The following is a 24,121-nucleotide window of genomic DNA, read 5'->3' on the forward strand; positions in this document are numbered from 1 at the left end:
GGTGCACAGTGGCAGTACACACAATGCTATATTAGTCAGGCTAAGCCGTGTACACAGAGTGTCAGTAAACAATGGTATATAGTCTGGCTGAGCGGTGTACACAGAGTGTCAGTAAACAACGGTATATAGTCTGGCTGAGCGGTGTACACAGAGTGGCAGTAAACACAATGCTATATATAGCGTGGCTGAGCGAGGTGCACAGTGGCAGTACACACAATGCTATAGAGCCAGGCTAAGCCGTGTACACAGAGTGTCAGAAAACACAATGCTATATATAGCGTGGCTGAGCGAGGTGCACAGTGGCAGTACACACAATGCTATATTAGTCAGGCTAAGCCGTGTACACAGAGTGTCAGAAAACACAATGCTATATATATAGCGTGGCTGAGCGAGGTGCACAGTGGCAGTACACACAATGCTATATATAGCGTGGCTGAGCGAGGTGCACAGTGGCAGTACACACAATGCTATATATAGCGTGGCTGAGCGAGGTGCACAGTGGCAGTACACACAATGCTATATATAGCGTGGCTGAGCGAGGTGCACAGTGGCAGTACACACAATGCTATATATAGCGTGGCTGAGCGAGGTGCACAGTGGCAGTACACACAATGCTATATATAGCGTGGCTGAGCGAGGTGCACAGTGGCAGTACACACAATGCTATATTAGTCAGGCTAAGCCGTGTACACAGAGTGTCAGAAAACACAATGCTATATATATAGCGTGGCTGAGCGAGGTGCACAGTGGCAGTACACACAATGCTATATATAGCGTGGCTGAGCGAGGTGCACAGTGGCAGTACACACAATGCTATATATAGCGTGGCTGAGCGAGGTGCACAGTGGCAGTACACACAATGCTATATATAGCGTGGCTGAGCGAGGTGCACAGTGGCAGTACACACAATGCTATATTAGTCAGGCTAAGCCGTGTACACAGAGTGTCAGAAAACACAATGCTATATATATATAGCGTGGCTGAGCGAGGTGCACAGTGGCAGTACACACAATGCTATATATAGCGTGGCTGAGCGAGGTGCACAGTGGCAGTACACACAATGCTATATATAGCGTGGCTGAGCGAGGTGCACAGTGGCAGTACACACAATGCTATATTAGTCAGGCTAAGCCGTGTACACAGAGTGTCAGAAAACACAATGCTATATATATAGCGTGGCTGAGCGAGGTACACAGTGGCAGTAAACAATGCTATATATAGTGTGGCTGAGCGAGCGGTGTACTACTGTTCCCAGCAGCGACACACAATGACTGGGGGGGACCCTGGCTAGCGTGGCTGGAGAGCGAACTACCCTGCCTGCCTACCCAAAGCTAAACCCACAGACAAATGGTGGAGATATGACGTGGTTCGGGTATTTATTTACCCGAACCACGTGACCGTTCGGCCAATCAGAGCGCGTTCGGGCCCGAACCACGTGACCCGTTCGGCCAATCACAGCGCTAGCCGAACGTTCGGGGAACGTTTGGCCATGCGCTCTTAGTTCGGCCATGTGGCCGAACGGTTTGGCCGAGCACCGTCAGGTGTTCGGCCGAACTCGAACATCACCCGAACAGGGTGATGTTCTGCAGAACCCGAACAGTGGCGAACACTGTTCGCCCAACACTACTCCAGATCCCCAAACTATACATCTGAAATGTAGTGCTGGCACTCAAACCAATAGGTCCAAATCCAAACATGCATCCCCACATGGGTGTGAAATGCATAATCAGATGTCCTGGCTGTTTATCAAATAAAGGTGGCCTGATTGAGCACAGGGTGTCCTTGCAGATGTTTCCTTTCTCCATTTGATAAATGACAGATTCTCTTTAAGAAAGTCTAATTCCTTTTCATTCAGGAGCCTGTGGAGTGGATGGAAGCAGGCAAGACTTCACATCCCTGGCACATTAATGAAATGTCACCCAGTATTAATGAAATGAGTGCCAGGGGCTTCTGTTAGGAGATGTGCAGTGATGTTGACATGAATGAAGTGTCATATGACACCTCATTTATTTGCCTACGTCTGAAAGAGTCTGGGTCAGAAGATTTGGCATTTATGTAGGAGGCTCAATATGACCTTTGCTTAAAGTGCAAGTGAACCAGTATTTTTGTCCAATTCATAGATTTGTGATTCTACCCCATTATTAAAATATTGTCACGCCATGCGGTGTAAATATAGTAGAGGTGATTCTGCATCTGTATTGATCAAAAACTAGCTGCAGTGTGTGGTGGTCCCAACTTGAAAAACAGGACACTAAAAATGTTTATGTCTTGAAAAACCCCTTAGGGTCTTGTTCACACCTAGAATCGCAAAATGCTAGCGATTACCGGTAGCGCTTTGTGGGAGTGATATTTCCGTGTTAAATGCCAAACAATTCACTGGATGAAGTAGCGTTTTGGGAGGAGCAATCGCGATTAGCGGTTCTATACATGCTAATCTCAATCGCTCCTGAATCGCCGGCAAACAGCTGCAGGTAACACGTTTGTGGTTAACGCCAACCGCAAAACCATTGGCATAGTGTTACATGAGCTAGCTGTTTTAAAATACCGCTAGTGGTTTGCGGTGAGCGGGAATCGCGCGTTTCACGCTCAAGTGTGAACGAGCCCTTAGTCCTCTTGCACACTACATCCAATTTTTTTATACAATAGCAGCATGCAGTATTTTTTTTTCTTTAATCGGAATCAAAAATCAAATAACCGTCCCCCCCCCCCAAAAAAAACAAAAACAAACAACAGAATCGCATGTAGCGTGCAAGAGGCCTTACCTTACTGTTTGTAACCTACAAATTAGACCCCCACCCTGCCACAGACTCTGCCCTCTCTTGCACATCAGCCTCTCAGCGCTCTGGGGACACACGCACCAGAACTGCTTTGGTGTCACAAATATCTGGCACTATTACCTCTCTCCCGCTTGGCACCCAAATTACTCCAGCACTTGGCTATATTTAAGCCGAGCTCCTATAATGGCTATATACTGTTGCCATTAATTACATAGCCACCAATAGCAGCACCCAAAGTGGCAGGCGTGCCTTGTGTCCTTTTTCTCTACCCCATTGCCAGAAGCTTAGACACTGACCACGTCTGCACGACACGCTCTGTCACTACTAGAGGCTGCAGTGTTCTCAGAGACCTCCTGCAGTCTACCTGAAACTAATGTCCTGAACACAACTGGTTCTGGTCATGTGATGAAAGCAATCTTTATCTACAGAAGATTCATTTCACACAGAAAGGTAATGAAGCCCTCTCCTAATATTACTGTAGAATTGAAGAGAAAAATATATTTTAATAGAAAATATAATTTACCTGATATTCAAAGGAAGGCGAGAGACGATAGTTGAGCATTTCCTGATGAAATACGGGGGTGATACTTCCAGACATTGGTGGAACAATCCAAACCCAGTCAGCTGGACATCCACCTCGACACCGGTATTCATTCTCCATGTGTTTTATAAAGGACTCAGTAGCTGAGTGATGGTCTACAATTGTTACTTTATCACTCTGGACAGAATAAAAGAGAAGTGCAGCTGACTTATAGTTACATAGTTATCCAAGTTGAAAAAAAGACATGCATCCATCACATTCTTGAGCTTTACTGCATCTCTAACCAGTGGAAAAAAAAACGCCTCAAGGGCAGAACATATTTGTATGACTGGATCTTCCCACATGTAGCAAACATAGCTGTGCATGTCCTTCGAAAAGGACTTGGATGCTTTGCTAGCTTTGAATAGAAGAATTTGCCATAACTACTTCCTGCAATAAGATTTTTCACATCTTAAAGGACACCGGAACTGAGAGGGATATGGAGGCTGTTATGTTTATTTCCTTTGAAATAATACCCATTGCCTGGCTGTCCTGCTGATCTGAATTCAGTTGCAAGCTGGTTTCAGGTGTGTGGTCTAGATACTGCTGTAGCCAAAGACATTAACAGAACTACTGGGCAACTGGTAGGGCTTATAAGAAAATACATTTGGCAGACAGCCTTCATATCCCTCCCAGTTCTGGTGTCCCTTAGCCACTATTCTAGTGAAGAACTCCTGACTAATCAGATTTCTTCAAAGCACAGCTAATGTCTTATTGTCCTTTGGACAGCACTAATGATAAAAAACTAATTTGTCAAGGCTTTATATTGATAGCAGATGTATTTATACATGTTAATTTGGTCACCTTTTTTTATTACAAGCTAAAATAGCCCAGTGTGTCTAATCTTTCTTGGTAAGCGAGTTCTTCCTTCCCTTTAATGACTTAAAGGATACTTAACCCAAGCAACAGTACCTAAGGTAAGCACAAAGCTATGTTCATTCTGGATCCACATACCTCTGTGCCTTGCTGAATTCTCTCCATGCTCCTCTGGGCCCCGTAATGACTCCTTGAAAATGTTGACTTGTGGCACAAGTCAAATCTTCAGACAGGAAGAGGCAGGCTTTCTGTAAGGTTCTTACCTATCACTCTCCTATTCCCGCCTCTTTAAAGCGGCATTGTCACCATAAAAATCAAATTTCAACAGCAACTGGTCTGTGTGTATTAAGTAATAAAGATGCTAATCCTGCATTCAAAACTTGCAAAACGTTTTCTGCTGTTATGGTTTGTAGTTATCACATACTTTAGGAGCACTGTACCTAGTGCCAAACAGTGCCAAAGAGTTGAATGCTGGGAGTTCTTTTTATCTATAATATATGCCTCCTCTTCCATTTATTTCCCTGCCTAGCTGCTTATCAGTAACACCCTCTGATTACTTGTGTTTACAAGGCTGAGGTGACTCAGTGATTGGATGTGTAAATAAAAATTAGACAGTGCAGTTGTTAGTATACACCTCAGTGGGAGGGTCTGAAGACTCTGGGAGGAGGAGGAGCAAGAGAAGGGAGGGGGGGAAACAAGAGTCAGGGAGGATATGATGTTCTGCTTTTCTTGTATTAAATTCACAGGAATCATTACGTGGATAGCACAATACATCTGTTATGTGTTTTTTATTTCTAGGTTAGCATGGGTGTCGCTTGTTCTTTAAGGTGAAATAATGGGAAGGGGGAGAGGAGGGAATTGGTGTGTTAGGAGGTAAGACTGCAGCAAGCCTGCTTCTTCCTGTCTGAAAATTTGACTTGACTTTTTGCTAAAACTTTTCAATTACAGGAATCTGGGGGAGCAAGGAGAACAATGGAGAATTCACAGAGACATGTGAATCCAGTATTTACATACCTTTGTGCTTACCTTCGGTAGCGTTGCCTCGGGTCAAGTGTCCTTTAAGTTGCTTATTTGTGCACCTCTTCTAAAATTTTAATGTCCTTCCTATATCCTTTGATAAGAAATGAGGGGTCTGTTGCTATAAAAAATACTATGTTTAATTTGCCATTTGTCCGTTTTTACTTCAGATGTCCCCAATCAGGTTCAGGAGAATTTGTTTTTTCGATTCTTTTAAACCTGATTGGATATTTCAGGTCACGTGAACCATTAGCCTTCTGCGTCAACCTTCTTCCTCTTTACCATTGTCTCTACAAAGAGTCTTTCCTACAAGGATTGCAAACGCTCACTTTCTCCATACTAAACTGGTGGCTTTGTCCTTTGTTTTTTCCACTTGATAAAAATACAGCAGCCGCAGCTCTGTGTTAGCCTGAATATAAACTATGTAGTAAAGAGGAAAAAAGGAGCACAAACTCTGCTTACTAAGGTTTATTGTGGACACCTTGGCAATACAGGCATACCAGATAAGGTATAGGTGTGGATATCGGCCTAACAGCCGTTTCGCAGCTCCTGCTGCTTTCTCAAAGGCCTGTTTGATCAAGTTACCTGTGAGCACAACACTAAGGAAAAGGAGCGAACACTTTGAGTCTGTTGTCAGCCAGCACCTGGTGCCAACCATCCTTAATTTCTACTGCAAGATTGAATATAAACTATGTGTATATATTCTCTAGCACATTTGAGTCAAGTTTTTGTAAAAATATGTTTTTTTTCCTAGTATCGTATTATAACTAAATTCTTATTTCTTTTATAAATTTATAGTGTCGTACACACAAAGGCTAGATAGTTCTTGGCCAAAGGGAGGCACCACTGACAAGCTAGTGTCTATACAGTGACCCCTTAACTCTCCTTAATGTGTAGACGTGGCTGAATACTGGCCGACTGCATTTTTCTCTGTACAGCCTTGGACCTGAACTGTTGCCCCAGGAGCAGGTCCATTCCTAAAGCGCACCAGGCTTTAGGCTTTGTTCACACATATAAGCTGCATGACTGTCTTCCGATGGGCACCGTGGATGGTATGCATTAGAATACGCAGATTGGCAATCACTCTGCAAGAAGAAAAATACACGCATCCTACCCATAGGTGCTCCTAAGCGAGTTACAATGCAACTCACAGCAGCACATAACAGCACTGCAAATATTATGAAAGTCTGCAGATAGCAAACAGCATACCAAGACCCTTTTTGAATTCACTTTCCCCCCCTAAGTTTTCTCCTAGGATAGAATTTTTCACCTTCTGTTTAATATAACTTTTCAGCACCCTGCAACTGAAAAAGAGCCAACAAGTAGGTGAAAGTGCTGTCAAAATTATTCTGAATATATTCTTGCTTGCTCTTGGCTCAAAAAGCCATTTTGAATTTTATTGCTAAAATGTGAAAATATCACCTAGAAGAAAAAAAGGAAAAAAAGAAAAAAAAAAAAAAAAGTAAGACAAAAAGTTAATTGAATCAGGCCCCATGTGCTCTACATTGAAACTGACTGCACCACACATTGGGCTCGATTTACTAAACCATGATAACTCAAATATCACACCTTATCAAACATCACACCTTATAAAAAGATATCACACCTTATGAAAATATATCACACCTTATCAAGGTTAAAACACCTTATCAGAGTAGCATAGCAAGCGCTACAAACTTATACCTGCTAATTGGCTCTACTCGTCCTGCCCTGAGCCCTTGCGGGTTTGTAGCGCTTGCTATGCTACTCTGATAAGGCGTGTAAACTTTGATAAGGTGTGATATCTTTTCATAAGGTGTGATATCTTTGATAAGGTGTGATATTTGAGTTATCACGGTTTAGTGAATCAAGCCCATTGAACGAGCCCTTAGACATAAAAGCAACTGTAACAACAGAAATGTTATAAAGGTATAAAATAGAGAGATAAAGTTTGCTTAAACTGGAGCTATTCTTTAAAGAGGGACTCCAGTGAAAATGTAATAAAAAAGTGCTTCATTTTTACAATAATTATGTATAAATGATTTAGTCAGTGTTTGCCCATTGTAAAATATTTTAAATCCCGGATTTATATTCTGACATTTATCACATGGTGACATTTTTACTGCTGGCAAGTGATGTAGCTGCTGCTTGCTGTTTTGGCAGTTGGAAACAGCTGTAAACAGCCATTTCCCACAATGCAACAGGGTTCACAGACCGGAAACTGTCAATGGTACGTACTCAGAATTTGTTTGTGGGAGGGTTTTCACCACAATATCAGCCATACATCGCTCCCTGATGGTCTGTTTGTGAAAGGAATAGATTTCTCATGCAAAAGGGGGCATCAGCTACTGATTGGGATAAAGTTGAATTCTTGGTCGGAGTTTCTCTTTAACCCCCTTGCCGTTCCAATTCTGTTGGCAAGGGGGCGGCGCAGCACTTTTTTTTTATTTTAATTTTTTTTTAATTCATGTTGCTAGCCTAGCGCTAGCTACATGATAGCCGCTGACAAGCGGCATCCTTCTATATACTTTGATCGCCGCCGGCGATCTTAGCAAGCAGGAAATCCCGTTCAGAACGGGGATTTCCTGCAGGGCTTCCCGTCGCCATGGCGACGGGGCGGGATGACGTCACCGACGTCATGGACATCAGAGGGAATCCCGATCCACCCCTCAGCGCTGCCTGGCACTGATTGGCCAGGCTGCGCAAGGGGTCAGGAGGGGGGGGCGCGGCACGGCGGGTAGCCGCAAATCGGCGGGGAGCGGCGGCGATCGGGATATGCACGCAGCTAGCAAAGTGCTAGCTGCGTGCAATAAAAAAATTTTTGAAAATCGGCCCAGCGGGGCCGGAAAAATCCTCCTGCGCAGGTTACCCTGAGCTGAGCTCGGGATAACCAGCAAGAAGGTTAAGGGCAAGGTCACAGTGCTCAGTTGCGTTGCAGAATAATCCTGTATGTTAACTTACTGTCTATACAATTCTATGAGGCTGTTCACAGTACTGCATTGTAACGGATCCCGTTATTCTATCTTGCTGCATGCAGGCTTTGTATTAAAGTCTATGGCCAGTCTCTATTGCAGATCACACATTATAATGCATGCAACACACCACTGTTAACCTTACCTAACAGAAAATGTGCCATCAAAAAGAGGATTTATTTTCCCAGATGCAGTAGTCTGTGGGGAGCAGTGGACACTCAGAATTCACTGTAATACATTGTTAGTATGTGTAAACACCTCTCTAAATTACCTGATAGCTGTAGAGAACTGCAATATTAATTTCCACCAGCGCCTGGTCTTTCCATAGCGAGGACATTTTTCTAGTGTCTAAGTTCATTCTCTTGGCGACTTCCTGCAGGAAACATTGGACTAAATGTGATCTGTCTAAATGATAAACTATACCATCATCAACACAATGTGCCTGGATTATTTTAACATATTTAAACAGGTTGAGCTGCAACATTAGGTTCTATTTGATCCCTGGAAATTGATTAATTCTTATAGACTATACAAAGATGCTGTTTCTGGTACTGTGCAGTGTATAGGGGAGTCATGAAAAAAATCAACCAAGGTGGAAGAATGTAGAATATACATTTAAAATTTGCATCACCATCCACAATATTATATTATATATCTCACACCCTCAACCAGCCCAAATGATATACAACACCAAGAGTGCAGTAAACAAACATGCAGGTTTTTTTTTTTAATGTTACTGTACTGTTCATAATGGAGGAAAGGAGAGTACTATAATCACTGTAGCTGCACCTGAAGTTTAGCTTTTCATATATGTATACCATGTGGTGGTGTGGTGTTTAGGAGTGCTGTATGACTGCATGACTATGATCGCTTAGGTTACTCTTCTGATTTTGTTTAGATTATAGCTTGGTCCAGCTTCCACTCTTCCGTCTACTCAGTAACCTCTGTACAAAGTCAACAGATGTGCAGAAAGTAGATATTGGTCAGCTAAAACAATATTTTATCTAAATGTAATATGAATAAAGATGTCCCCAACATCAGTGAAGACAGAACAGTTGAAAAGGGCGCAAGATGCGTCCTATTGCAAAGGACGCCCGATAAAAGGCACCAGTGCCAGTAGGTGTTGGCAGTGGGGTCTTTAGTGTTGGGGGAGGTCCTTAGGGTTAGGCACCTTCAGGGGTGTCTTAGGGTTAGGTACCTCCAGGGGGGGCAGTGTCTTAGGGTTAGGCACCACCGGGGGGGGGGGGTCTTGGGGTTAGGCATCAGTAAAGGGAGGCCTCTGAGTGACAGTAGGGTTAGGTTGAGTCATGGTAAAATATTGGTAAATATTATTGTTATTTTACAATATGAATTAAGTAGAAGAATATTGGTATTTATACAGATATTCTGCTATCAGTGTTTCTACTATAAGCTGCACCATTCCTAGAATAATAATGGAAATCACAAAAGACCTTTGCAGGCGACAATCAGTGAAACGTTGTACATCAATTAACATGCACCGCTTAAAGCATTAGATAGCAAGCTGAAACAACTGTGAATGTTACAAATAGGTACGCTTTACAATAATAACATAAAAGGAACTGAGACATAACCTATGCAATAGCAATAACTGTAACTAAGAAAAATTCAGTGAGATTATAGACTTATGAATGGTCATACAATGGTCAATGTCAAATGTAGGAAATACAGACATATACATGCATTTGCAGTTTGAATATGTTGAATACATGGGGACTATTTAAGGGGTGCATTAATGTACCAAAAGATATTTTAAACATATTAGAAAGAATCTGAATTTTAAGTATTTTTTGTGATGTTGTAATTTTCTTTCTTATGGTCATAGGCACAGTGACTTGTACCAATCCCAACTAATATTCAGCATGTGCTGTTCAGTTAACTATTACTGCCAAAAGGTGGAGCTCTTTACCAGGCCACAGTACCTCCAGTATGTTATAGCGGGAACTGTCACAGTAATCTCGGACTCCAATTTCAGTGCCCATGTACCATCCACTGAAAGGACATGCAGTAAACTCCAGCCCTCCAATCTCTAGGAGTAGACTGGCTACAGCTGGCAGTCCATACCATTTAAGATCCAGTTCCTTAAACCATTCATATCTGAAAGTAAAACAGAACATTATTGTGAAGCCAAATGAGACAAAAGGTCTAGATGGTTTCTTTTAGTAAATCAACACTGCGTGAACTAGGTTTAACTCCTTGTGAACCAGTAGTCTGTCGCCCTTTAAGGACCACACACAGCCGGTAGTACCACAAAATGATGCTTACCAATGAATAGCCGCATATACCACCACTCTTCCATCACCTCAGGCCCCTCTCTATGTCCTTATGACGGCAGAGCTCTGTGCGTCGGTCAGAAAACTATTTCATTGGTTCCTGAAATCGGCTCCTGACCAGCTCACAAAGCTCTGCCATCATATAGACAGCAGGGCGAGTAAACTGCGGCAGGGAGAGGGCGAGGCAATTGGCGATAGCGGCGGGAAGTTGAAATCTACATCCAGTCAGAGCTGTGCAGCCACCTTCAGGATAACAACGCAGTCCGAAAGCAGTTAATTATGTTTCTGCTGATATGATTACAAACAATGACTGCTTGCAAAAATGTAACCTCACTATGCTACTTGCATTACCAAAAGTTTAGAAAACTTACGTCAAACCATTTTCTTACATGGACACATTTTGATTTCTAACATCTCTGATGTATGAACAAAAATTAAAATGAAATATAAATTATATAAAAAAAATACGGTAAGTTGTGCATTTTTTAAATTATATTTTACTACTAGTCAATCTCAGGGATGGTCATTTAGTTTCCAGTCAATTTCCAGACTGCATACATTTGCATAATGTTTGAATCAATCGAGAGTTATTTGCCAGATTTTTAGGGTTCAGAAGGACAAGCAGAAGGAGGGCAGAAATATTTTCCCCAACTGCAAAGCCCCTTTATCTATATAAAAGATTGTGTACTTCTGTGTACTTGTATGTTGTGAAGTCATCTGCTTTTATATACTTCTGTCGTTATCTGGCTTTTTCATCTGTAAACGTCGGTATTTTTTTTCTCATCTTCTCTTATTCTTTTCTTCTGTGCTTCTACCGTCTGTCTTCTCACCCTCTGCACAACTGTCCCCACTGCACTACTGCCACACTCAGCCACAATACTACCAGGACGTTATGGTTCCTTTTGGTCCACTGACCTGATAAACCTTCATGAGGAGGCAGATTCAAAGAGGTTTATACTGTGGCTCCTTCCTGTCTGTTCTCACAGGGAACTACAGGCTAAAGCATCTTTGAATTCCTGTTGGTCTATGAACTCACCAATTTCTGCTAAAAAATTATTGGTAGGGAGGGGGGGGGGGGGGGGAGAATGTAAAGTGTACCGGAAAGGACATGTAACATACATGATGAGATAAACATGTGTACGTACAGTGCAAAACATTAATAATCAGGCTTTTTTGATTTTGCTGCTTGAAAGTTAATTTTCAGACAAGTAAAAACTTCTGTCTTGTTTGTACCTTGTCGGGAATATAGTAAGCCTCACTAATAAGCAAATTACAGCCATGAAAGTTTTCCTGACAGAATTCAACTTTTGAGGCTGAGGAGAGATCTAAAAAGTAGTTAATGTATTGTAACTCTGCAATACTTAATAGGTGGCCACTGAGCAGAGACAATAAAACATTCAATCTACTTTGCAAATGTTTAAAGATAAAATAATATAATGGGATATCTAAAAAAGTTATTTTTAGGAGTAGTAGGATAGATACAATTGTTTATCTCATCAGTTTATTTTCACCTCGGGTAACCCTCCTGGCTGTCTATTAAAAAACGCCAGGGGGCAGCGCAGCAGTTTTGTTTTGTTTTTTTTTAATCATGTAGCGAGCCTGGCGTGGCGGGTAGCAGCGAATCAGCGCGGAGCGGCAGCGATCGGAGTGCACACGCAGCTAGCAAAGTGCTAGCTGCGTGTTGCAAAAATAAAAAAATTATGAAAATCGGCCCAGCAGGGCCTGAGAAATCCTCCTGCGCGGCTTACCCCGAACTACGTTCGGGGTTACCGCCAGGAGGGTTAAAGACGCTTTATGCTGTACTCTCAATACTGGTAGTATTGGAACAGAGTCCAGTGGTAGTTCTGCTGAGACAGTCATGCAGTGAGAAGTTCTACAATCAGGATTCTACTATCTATCTCAGTTTCTTTCAGATCCTTCTCAAAATACTCTCCTTCACTGGAATTCTTTTCTAAATAATGCTACATTACTTAAAAAACGTTAAATCTACCCCAAAAAACCCTTTTCAGACAAACACATACCATATTTTTCAGACCATAAGACGCTCCGGACCATAAGACGCACCTAGGTTCAGAGGACAAAAACCAGGTTAAAAAATAAACAAAACCTGGTGCATCCGTGATGCAGGGGCGTCTTGTGGATCGTCTCCTCTCAATCAATAAGGGGGTTATTTCCTTGTGTCCTTATCTGTCCCTCCTGTGTCTTCCTCTGTTTCCGTGTTCTACTCTGTCCCCTTGTGTCCTTCCATTCCTCTTTTGTCCCCCTGTGCCTGTCCCCCTGAGCCTCTTCTGTCCCTCTGCATCCTTGGTGTCCCCCAGTATCCTCCGTGTCCCCAGTGCCTCTTCTTCTTATGTCTCTCCTTGCCTCTTTTGTCTTATGTCCTCCCTGTCCCCCAGTGTCTCTTTTGTCCCTGTGTCCCCTGGTGTCTTTTGTCCTCCTGTGTCCCCACGGTGCCTCTTACCCCTGTGTCCAGCCCCCAGTAGGTGACATACTTACCAAGGAAGGCTTTGAGTCTCGCAACAAACTGCCCAGTGGAGCCAATGCAAGGGTTCCATCCTTCCAGCCTTGCTTGAGATCAGTGATTGACCAATGATGGAGCTCTGGTCCCACCAACGGAACCGTCGGGTCCTGTCACAACAGCAGGCGGTGGTGATTGGACGTTTTCCCCGCAGCACCCCTGCATAGAAGCAAGTCCTGGTAAGTTGGAGCTGCTTCGGGTACAAGGATGGAAATCCTGCAGCAGAATTCATGGGACTCAAAGCCTGCCTTGGTAAGAATGTCACCTATTGGGGTCCGGACACAGGGACAAAAGGGCAGTGGCGGACATGGGGACAAGAGAGGCACCGAGGGACAATTGAGACATTTGGGACAGACACTGGGGACAGAAAAGCCCCTGTTGACATCAGTACCTTCGGACCATAAGACACACAGACTTTTCCCCCTACACTTTTTGGGGGAAAAAGTGTGTCTTATTGTCCGAAAAATATGGTTATCTGAACTAGTTATTCTAAATGCATTGATTCATTTTTTATTTATTTAGCACTTGATGTCAAAGACCTCACTGCCACCTTAACTACAGTTTACTCATTGTATTACCTAGTGGATCTATACCTTTTATTTCAAAGAAAGTAAGGTCGGGCCCTCCATCTATTGCATCTTGTTTTAGCTACGCATTTTCTACCACAATAGTATGTATTGGTACTGTACATATCCAACTTGTAGACGTAGCATCCAGTAATCAGATTTTTTTTTTTATGGGTATATCGCTAATTATCCACATTATCACGTTAGTAAGTCACTGTATTAATCTGTATTCAAGGTCAGGTATCTTACTTTGGATGTCGTATTGGCACCTCAATGATTAATTCTGGAGGGATCTCAAAAAGCTCAGGATCATTGCCATCTGCTTGGAGAACAAGAGGGAGGACATCAAAACGGCCTCGTGGAGCCTTCCAGCCTTGCTGAATACAAATCTGTGAACAGATGTAATAACCAGAATATTGCTGTATCACTACGTATAATGATTTTATTTTCAATATTTTTGGGCTCTCATGAAAAAAGTGCACAGACTTTGATAAAGCACTGAGAATTGACCTGTCTCTTTTTTAACAAACTAACAAGGTAGCCAGTGTTGTCTCTAAGCTGTTTCATTACCCATTTGTCTCTCCTTAAAAGGAACCTAAAGTGAGAGGCTGACAATAATTTGTCTCTTGGTCGAATCTGCCCATACACTACAGGCCGATTTTCGTCCGATTTCAGCATGAAATCATCAGGGAATCGACTGAGCCCGCCGCGTCCGCCCTGCCGGTGTCCCCAAAATGTATAAATGTATGTAGTGTGTGCATTTATACATTACCTGTCCTGTAGCAGCTTCCACACAGTGTCCGTCCATCTCACCGGGTATCAGCCGCATACACGCTAGCGGCGCATAGCGTCTGTCGTCAGATGCAATGCACCGCCGGCGAGATGGACGGAAACCGTGTAGAGGCTGACACTGTACAGGTAATATATAAATGCACACACTACATACATTTATACATTGCAGTGGCACCGGCGGGGATTTCATCGTCTCGTTGCTCGTTTGCAAATCTACCGCTGCGCACCGGACCAACCAACTTCAGCCCGACATCATGCGTTATCAACCATGCGGCCAATTTCCTTCCCAAAATTGGTCGCTTTGGCGGTCGGGCTTGTGCTTGGCAGCACCAATTTTTATCCAATTCGATTATAATAATCGAATTGGATGGTCCATTGGTTGGTCGGCTGATGTATGGCCACCTTAAGTTTTTTTTTTTTTTTGTTTTCTATTGTGTAGCTCAAAATCTGTCAGTAGTGTCCGTTTTTTTCTACCTAATGTGAGTAACAGCAATATAGGAAAAAATAAATGTATAGTTAATTTCACTCTGGGAGTAATGTAAATTGTATATGTATGTATGTTGAATGTTACAATTTTTCATAATTGTCCTGTAAGATGTCAATGAATGGAAAAAGCTATGTTTATAGTTCCTAACAGTGTGATTGGGAAGCGATACCTCAGTCAATTCGACATTAGCGGGGTCACCTAGCACAGAGCCATCAGGTTGTTTGTATCCTGCATAACGAATGAGCTGAGTATTCCACACCCTGAAATCATGTTTGGCATCAGTCCGTTGGGGGAAGATCGTGATTGCTGATCTGTGAAGAAATAACACAGATTCTAGAATAGTCTGATGTAAATACACACATGCACATGCTATGCTTAAACATTAACAATGGATGTAATCTGTTGTCTTCTGTGAAGGTTCTTGCCTGAGGTTGCCTTTGTTGGTGGCATATTTGATGTGGTTGCAGATATAATTGTACATTCCATGGGCTGTGGTGCAGTCTCGAGCATCAAAGACCTGATAATAATTCAAGAAAGAAACATGACTGTGTACCCTTGAATTGCATTGAATTATTTTCATACAATGCATTACTCTCAATAAACATTCAGATATTGGTTTTACAGAACTGTTTTCCAACTGTATTTGCAAAATGTGAGCCAGTGTGCTGTAAAATCTATATTGGAAAAGTATGGTAAGACCAAATGAAAGCAATCACTGCAGATACATTCTGCTCATCCCATGAAGTCATCAAGATTTTCAAATCTGTGGACCACTGACTGACTAACTGCAGAAGGTTAGGGTCAATACGCAGTAGTCCATCCATTAAAACCATCCCTAAGCAATTCTGACTGACCTGTCAGTATCCTTCTATATCCAGAAATAACCAAAGCTATGGTGTAAACAAAGGTGCTAGTTGGCCAGAGCTGACTGACCTATCAGAGCTTGGCAGGGTGCCACCTGTGAGGAAGGTGGACTGCATTGTTTATTCTGAAGACTCCTTCCCAACCTGCGCTCGCCTCTTAATCAATGTAGGGTTTTAGAAACATGGACCAGGCTTTGTGGTTGCCTGTGTGTGAGCATGTGATGCATTGCACGCCTCTTGTTATTTCTGATGATTATCCTGGCCCACCTGACATACCGATTTGTTGCCAACTTCTGCTAAGTGCAAGTAACCACTTTGATGGTGAACCCTGCCTGTGTGCAAGCCCGATTTGTTGCCTACCCTCAAGCCTGTCAGAGAACCCGATCTATTGCCAAACGTTGCCTGCCTGAGTATCTGTCCCACTGCCAAACCTGCATCTGTTCCTGGACCTGGCCTGCTACTGTAATTCCTTAGTATCTTCTTGTGGGAGCACTTCTCCATCTGTATAGTTACATGCCCAGTCACCAAGCTGACAGGATTGCAAGCACTCCTGCCCCTTGTTAACTGCTGGCCTTTTTGTAACCTCAGAGGCATAGTCAATAAGCCACAAGAGTTGTTGCCCTCAACAAATAAGTTATGTTACACATATTCACCTGCTACGGGTTTTATTATGTTTTATTTTCTTCTGGTGATTGTTATAACAGTTGGGAATACCTCTCACTTTTCCTCCTAGAAACTGGATGGAATTTTTTTTAGTGTTGACACAGACAACCATAAGAAGCTGATAGAAGTTCTAATCCCCAATCCTTCATTATTCTATCTAAAGCTAGTTAAAAAAATGGTTTCCATGTCTTCAACTGTTATATACAAATATTCAAAACAGGAGCGGAAGTGGGTGACCCATGAAGTGGGTGACTTTTTTCCCGTCTCTCACCTGTAGTTTGGACCACTGGATTCTTCCCACGCAGCGAGCTGCATTGCGCCAAGCGTGCTTGGCTCCATATGAAAGCTCAGTATCTCGAAGCTGATAGGTGTCAGTGGTTTCAATTTCCTGTCTTACTTCTTCTAGTCTGTCTAAGTGGGCCTTCGAGCTGAATCTAAAAGAAAAAAAACAGATCTATTTAAATATAATCATTTGACTTTCATGAAAGCCAAGTATAGATTGATAGCTAGTTTCCAAAGGAGTCGGCATCGTCTTAGTAAAATAGCTCTTTATTCCATATTAAAGGTTAAAATAGAACATCATGATGTATAGCAGGACAGCGACAGCTCCACTGTTTCGGGTCATCCACCCTTTTTCAAGCTGTATGAGCACAACATCCACACTGAACATCAAGGAATCACTGTTTAAATAGTAAATGAAAAGAATCAGGTGACCAGCTGCGAACCAATCAGAGCCCTGCAGCCTCCAGCGGACCTGATGGAAAACTCCATCTGGTAACATGCAAATGCAGACTACGGAAGTCCCCACCCAGTGGGAGGTAACACTAACTTGCCCATTAGCATATGTAAACAGCGCCACACTCACCGCTGTAATAGCTGTAACATGGCAGGCCATGCGGACATCCCAGCCATCTCCCTCCGTATATACGACGCGGCATATATGTGACGCGGTATATACGGAGGGAGATGGCTGGGATGTCCGCATGGCCTGCCATGTTACAGCTATTACAGCGGTGAGTGTGCCGCTGTTTACATATGCTAATGGGCAAGTTAGTGTTACCTCCCACTGGGTGGGGACTTCCGTAGTCTGCATTTGCATGTTACCAGATGGAGTTTTCCATCAGGTCCGCTGGAGGCTGCAGGGCTCTGATTGGTTCGCAGCTGGTCACCTGATTCTTTTCATTTACTATTTAAACAGTGATTCCTTGATGTTCAGTGTGGATGTTGTGCTCATACAGCTTGAAAAAGGGTGGATGACCCGAAACAGCGGAGCTGTCGCTGTCCTGCTATACATCATGCTGTTCTATTTTAACCTTTAATATGGAATAAAGAGCTATTTTACTAAGACGGTGCCGACTCCTTTGGAAACTGGACTTTACTAGTCACCTGAAAGTGCACAGGTGATTTGAGTCTTGGCACGTCACTACGCTGATATTTTTGTTTTGTCCCCCATTGGTGCATACCACATACAGATCTGTAGATTGATAGCTATACATAGTTACATAGTTATTTTGGTTGAAAAAAGACATACGTCCATCGAGTTCAACCAGAGAACAAAGTACAACTCCAGCCTATCCCCCACATATCCCTGTTGATCCAGAGGAAGGCGAAAAAACCCCCACCAGGCATGGTCTAATTAGCCCCAAAAGGGAAAAATTCCTTCCCGACTCCAGATGGCAATCAGATAAAATTCCTGGATCAACATCATTAGGCATAACCTAGTAATTGTAGCCATGGATGTCTTTCAACGCAAGGAAAGCATCTAAGCCCCCTTTAAATGCAGGTATAGAGTTTGCCATAACGACTTCCTGTGGCAATGCATTCCACATCTTAATCACTCTTACTGTAAAGAACCCTTTCCTAAATAAATGGCTAAAAACGTTTTTCCTCCATGAGCAGATCATGTCCTCTAGTCCTTTGAGAAGGCCTAGGGACAAAAAGCTCATCCGCCAAGCTATTATATTGTCCTCTGATGTATTTATACATGTTAATTAGATCTCCTCTAAGGCGTCTTTTCTCTAGACTAAATAAACCCAGTTTATCTAACCTTTCTTGGTAAGCGAGACCTTCCATCCCACGTATCAATTTTGTAGCTCGTCTCTGCACCTGCTCTAAAACTGCTATCTTTACAGTTTTAGAGCAGGTGCAGTTTCAATATCTTTTTTGTAATGTGGTGCCCAGAACTGAATTCCATATTCCAGATGTGGCCTTGCTAGAGAGTTAAACAGGGGCAATATTATGCTAGCATCTCGAGTTTTTATTTCCCTTTTAAGCTATGCTTCTGTGTGTCTAATTTCTTTAAATGCATCCATTTTGCCCAACATTTTGCCTTTGTACTTGTTTCCACAACCAGCCCAGGCTGACCATCCTAAAAGAAGAACATTGATGAAATAAGGTTGAGGGTAAGTGACTGATGGGATATAGGGTTATACATATATGCTAATGACTTCAGCTCAAAGGGTTGTTAACTTTATGCATCCGAGCAACTTTCACCTCCCATTCATTCGCCAATAACTTTATCACTACTTATCACACTGATCTATATCTTGTTTTTTTCCACCACTAATTAGGCTTTCTTTGGAGGGTACATTTTGCTAAGAATTATTTTATTCTAAATCCATTTTAAGGAAGATTAAGAAAGAAATGGAAAAAAAGTTTTTGGCCATTATAGTTTTAAATTAATACATGCTATCATCATTAAAACCCATGTATATTATTTGCCCATTTGTCCCAGGTTATTACACCGTTTAAATTATGAATTACCCTATCACAATTTATGGCGCCAATATTTTATTTGGAAATAAAGGTGCATTTTTTTCAATTTGCGTCCATCTCTATTTACAAGCCTATAAATTAAAAAAAAATTATATTAACATACTCTCTTGACATGCATATTTAAAAAGTTCACCCTTAGGTAAATATTTATTTTTATTTTTTATTGTAATTTTTTTTTTTTTGTAATTAAAAATTTTATTTGGGTAATTTTTGGTGTGGTCAAGTAAACAGCTAATTTTTAAATGTAATTTAATGCATTTATTTATAAAAAAAAATGCATGTGGGTGTAGTTTACTATTTGGCCACAAGATGGCCACAGTCAAAAAAAGTCCTGGAAGCGTACAATGACGCTTCCAGGAAATAGAATGAGGACGGGGAACTTTTTTTTTGGCAGAAAGACTGCAGTCTCTGATAAGAGACAGTCGGTTTTTCTGCGGGGGACTTAGATCGATGATTGGGAATTATATTCCCATTCATTGATCAGGGGGGGCTAATGGCGGGCGGCGAGAGCGCACCGCACACTGGCAGCAGCACAGCCTATCTGGACGAACATATTCGTCAAGATAGGCTCAAGTGGCTAAACATCACTGGCCCCATAGTGTCTGGATGACTGCTATGATGGCATTTACACACACACACTGAGACATTTCTCTGCAAGAGAGGTTTAGTTTGTTTCATTCACAAGAGGAACTTTAAAGAATATAGGTTATTGAGACCAGGTTCACAGTTGTCAGTTGCATAATGCATGGGTTAAAATGTGAACTGCAATGGAGACTGGACATAGACTTTAATACAAAGCATGCATGCAGAGAGTTAGAATAACATGATCAGTTACAACGCAGTACTGTGTACAGGTACATTGAATGGTATGGACAGCGAGTTCATATGCAGATATTTACTGCAAGGCAACTGAGCACTGTGAACTAGGCCTAAGGGCTAGTTCCCAGTGTTCAGTTGCATTGCAAAATAATTCTGCATGTCGACTCACTGCCCATACAGTTCTATGGGTCTGTTCACAGTAACTTACCACGCTATTCTAACTCGCTGCATGCAGGCATTGTATGTCTATGTCCAGTCTCCATTGCAGTTCACACTTATTATAACATGTGCGTAATGCAACGGAGTACTGTGAATATAAATATATTCAGGATAAAAAAATTCTGACAATATAAAAAATAGCAAGCAAGTAAGAAGAGCAGGAAAGCTGGCACTGCTGCAAGTGTTCAATTTATTGTAGCATACATAAAGTGCAGGCGTGCAACATCTTGAAAAATGGCAAAAAAAAGTCATCGACATACCCTTGTGAGAGGAGGCGTGGGTGGTAGTGGGTGCTGGGCAATGATGCCTGACGGCCGTTTCGCGCTGGGATAGCGCTTGTATGCAGGCTGCCTCCGTAGAAGCGCTATCCCAGCGCGAAACGGCCGTCAGGCATCATTGCCCAGCACCCACCACCACCCACGCCTCCTCTCATAAGGGTAGGTCGATGACTTTTTATGCCATTTTGCAAGATGTTGCACGCCTGCACTTTATGTATGCTACAATAAATTGAACACTTGCAGCAGTGCCATCTTTCCTGCTCTTCTTACTTGCTTGCTGTTTGATGTTCCTAGCTTGAGCACGCTGAAGAGGTTCTAGAGAAGAGGTGTATAAAATCCTCCAGTGCACACTGCATGTCCTTTTAACTGAGTAGTCTTTGTCGCAATCGCTGTAGTGCCAACCGCCTGCTTCTTTCTGTTTTAATATAAAAAGTAGATTTTGTTAAAATGCCTTACCTTTTGATAGACGTGTAGTACTGGTCAATAAATTCCTTGGCAAGGGGAAGAAGCTGCTCTTTAGTGCGAAGATCATCATCGGGCTTTCGGACATACTGCGATGGCGTCATGATAGCCCCCATACACATTTGAGGTGTACACGGTGTAGGCTAAAACACAAATATGAATGGTTAATATATAAGGTCAACTAGTGCCATGAGCCTGTAATTAGCTAGTTCTTGGTCTACAAAGGGTCACAGAATAATACATAAAAGGAATAATGAAAACTTACTGTATGTTGTGTATTTTGTGTGGTAGGAAATCTCCAAATAGACAAACTTATATACAGAACTAACTTGGCTATTAAACAATTACTATGAAATACTCTAATTGTATAATGGCCGAGCATTACCCATCCCTGGCTTTCCAAACAAAGGAGAGAACTGGACCAGTGGACCGATTGTCTATATTTACCAATAGTACATACAGTATATTACTTGTTTCTGGCAATCTTCCATGAAAGGGATTCTACCCAATAACATGTAAGGCTTCTTATGTCCGTTACACGCTTCCTGCGACCTGGTTGCTTTTGCCTATTCAAGACACAGATTAGCCCCAACATTAACAGATTAAATAAACAGCACTGATTACATGATTGGAATGACTCGTTTCAAGGGGTAAGACATCAGGCAAGTGAACAGTCAGTTCTTGAAGGTGGTGTGTGGAAACATACAAATAGGTGTAAGGATCTCTCCAACGTTGACAAGGACCAAATCATGATGGCTAGATGAGCGAGTCAGTGCAACTCCAATATGGCAGGTCTTGTGGGGCATTCCCAGTATGCAATAAATAAGATTTACTAAAAGTGGTCCAAGGAAGGACAACTGGTCATGCTCAAGGTTATCCTAGGTTCATTGATTAGTGTGGGAAGCAAAGGTCTACCCATTCAGTCCAACCCCAAAGAAAAGCCAAATTAGGACAAAGTGCTGAAAAATATGTTAGCCTGAGAGAAAGGTGTCAGTAGATAGCACATCATAGCACCCATGCTGGCCCTTGTCCACTACCAAGGGGGTGTACAGTGGGTATGTAAGCATTAGCACAAGACCATGGGGCAATGGAGGAAAGTAGCCTGGTCTAATGTATCTTGTTCTCTTTCAGATCGCGATGTTGCATTAACACATACTACCTACCTAAAGATTTTTGCAGACTGCAGTAAGTTAAAAGTCCAATTCATAGAAGCCTCGTTTCACAGCTTACATGACTCAAGATATCCCACTGAACTCTTAATGCCAAATACCACAGAATGCTTTTAGAAAGCTTGTGGAGTCCATGCCTTGATGAATCGGGTTTTAGTTTCACAAAGAAAGCAACACAATATTAGACTGTTGGTTTTAATGTTTTAGCTGATCGGTGTACAATTTCAATGAGCCATTGTAAAGCATAGCAGAGATGCCGCCGCAACAGGGAGCAGCATGGCGGCTATCTCCGCGTCGCAGCCGGCGGTTTCCGCCGCGCGGGTACATGATGGAGTTGTGCCTGGGACTATGGTGAACGCGGGGGAGGCTGTCCCAGCGCTGAGCGACATGGCAGCTGTCCCCGCGTCTCAGCCAACGGCCTCCGCCGCGCTGTTACATGATGGAACTTTGCCTGGTCCCTCAGTCGCACAGACTGAGATCTACGCGCGCGCACAGACAGGAGCTTTATGCAAGCAGAAGGGGAGTTAGCTGATCAGCCGGTCAGCTGACTCCAACACTGATCCAGATTGAGTGACTGGGGCGGCGCTAAGGAGCTCTCCCAGTATATATACAGCATGCCTGTCAGTCGTTCCTTGTCTGCTGTTGCATATGCTACGTGTTAGCACTCAGACCCTTAGTCAGATCCGAAAGTGTGCTAGAACCAGCAGGAGCTGGAGATCCACACTTAGCCAGATTCTATTGATAGCTTAAAGTGCTAACTGAATTGTATTATTTGTTATGACCCTCTGCTAGCCTTGACTACTCTTCTGTCTTTTGATTCTGTGCCTTTGCCTATCTGATCTAGTTGGCGACTTAGCTTATACCTCACTCTGATTCAGTCTTCTGCCTTTGTACTGTATCTGTCCGTGTGTTGCCAAACCTGCTTGTTTGACTCTTTTGCACTCACCAGTGAGCATAGTTCTGGTGAGGGATTCTCAGTTTAATAATCACCTGCTCCTCAGGTAGATAGCTGCAGTATAGTCTGAATTACCTGCTCCTCAGGTGACTAGCTTCGACGGTACTGCCTAGGATCTCCTGCCCCTCAGGTGATCACCGGCTGCAGTACAGTCTGGATCACTTGCTCCACGAGAGATCAGTATACATTGTCTTACTGTGCTTCACCCGCTCCTCGGGTGAACCTGTCACTAACTCCTCTGTGTCTCCAGCCTGCTGGAGTACTGTTTACAGTGTTCTTTAGAGATAACTCCTTCACCAGCTCCTCTGGAATAGTGGGTATCTCTATCTATATTTACTGTTGCACCAAACACTTATCTTACACCTGGGTGTCCTGTGTCTTGTTATACTTGCATTATTGGTGATTCTGCAGATCACCACATAATCAGGTATAACATCTGTATTACTGGTGATACTGCAGATCACCAATAATCAGAAAATCTGTTCTTGCTGACACCGATCGTTACAGCCATTATTTAAATCCGTGGTTGATGTGATAATCGTAAATGTTCATGCTATACTGAATTTTCTACCTAAAAGTTTTAGTCTTATAATATTGTGTTTTTTTATCTGCAAGCTGTAAATAAAACCTGCTCTTTAGGTAGTGGATGTGCAGGCATTCACACCTATGATATCCTCTGGCTTATGCACAGGTAAGAGCCCAGTGCAAGAAGGGCTGTGCCAATATCACTCAAACTGCGAGACTTACAGCTTCAACAGGCTTCCCATTAATGTCATTAGAAACGTCTGTGTCCAGATCCAACTTATGATGCCATACATTAGGTGAGGTAAACAATCAATATGGCCAATATCTACTTGATTTACATTCTTACCATCTTGGACCACTGTAGAGTTGATTATGGAAGCAATTTGATCGGATTATAAAAAGGAATTTGATCTAATTTTAAATTGCATGACTGCCGTTATTAGCTTTGCACTGGTGAATCTAGTACAAGAGCCGGGACAAGGTCCTTCAGCACCCAAGGCTGAGATGCCAAAGTGCGCCCCTCCATCCCTCCCACCCCAGCCGTCACACACTGATTGCTATTAGACTAATAGGTGCCCCAGGGCCCACAACCTCCCCA

The 24,121-nt window shown here is 42.7% G+C and overlaps 1 protein-coding gene and 1 long non-coding RNA gene across 12 annotated transcripts in view; one reads left to right on the forward strand and one right to left on the reverse strand.

Moving 5' to 3' along the window:
• Positions 1–14,025, forward strand: part of LOC137525194 (uncharacterized) — a 51,253-nt gene extending 37,228 nt beyond the window's left edge. For all 3 annotated transcript variants that reach the window (XR_011022890.1, XR_011022887.1, XR_011022889.1), the window contains one exon: positions 13,752–14,025. This is a non-coding gene — a long non-coding RNA (uncharacterized lncRNA). The remainder of the gene's footprint in view (positions 1–13,751) is intronic.
• Positions 1–24,121, reverse strand: part of NOS1 (nitric oxide synthase 1) — a 459,584-nt gene that overhangs the window by 56,552 nt on the left and 378,911 nt on the right. For all 9 annotated transcript variants that reach the window (XM_068246073.1, XM_068246087.1, XM_068246067.1 and 6 more), the window contains 8 exons: positions 20,869–21,017; positions 16,593–16,755; positions 15,221–15,312; positions 14,965–15,106; positions 13,766–13,905; positions 10,082–10,256; positions 8,413–8,514; positions 3,301–3,495 (listed from right to left, as the gene is read on the reverse strand). In XM_068246073.1, the coding sequence (XP_068102174.1) occupies positions 3,301–3,495; positions 8,413–8,514; positions 10,082–10,256; positions 13,766–13,905; positions 14,965–15,106; positions 15,221–15,312; positions 16,593–16,755; positions 20,869–21,017 (1,158 nt within the window). The remainder of the gene's footprint in view (positions 1–3,300; positions 3,496–8,412; positions 8,515–10,081; positions 10,257–13,765; positions 13,906–14,964; positions 15,107–15,220; positions 15,313–16,592; positions 16,756–20,868; positions 21,018–24,121) is intronic.

This window comes from Hyperolius riggenbachi, chromosome 1 (genome assembly GCF_040937935.1).
Source record: "Hyperolius riggenbachi isolate aHypRig1 chromosome 1, aHypRig1.pri, whole genome shotgun sequence".
Lineage (NCBI taxonomy): Eukaryota > Metazoa > Chordata > Amphibia > Anura > Hyperoliidae > Hyperolius > Hyperolius riggenbachi.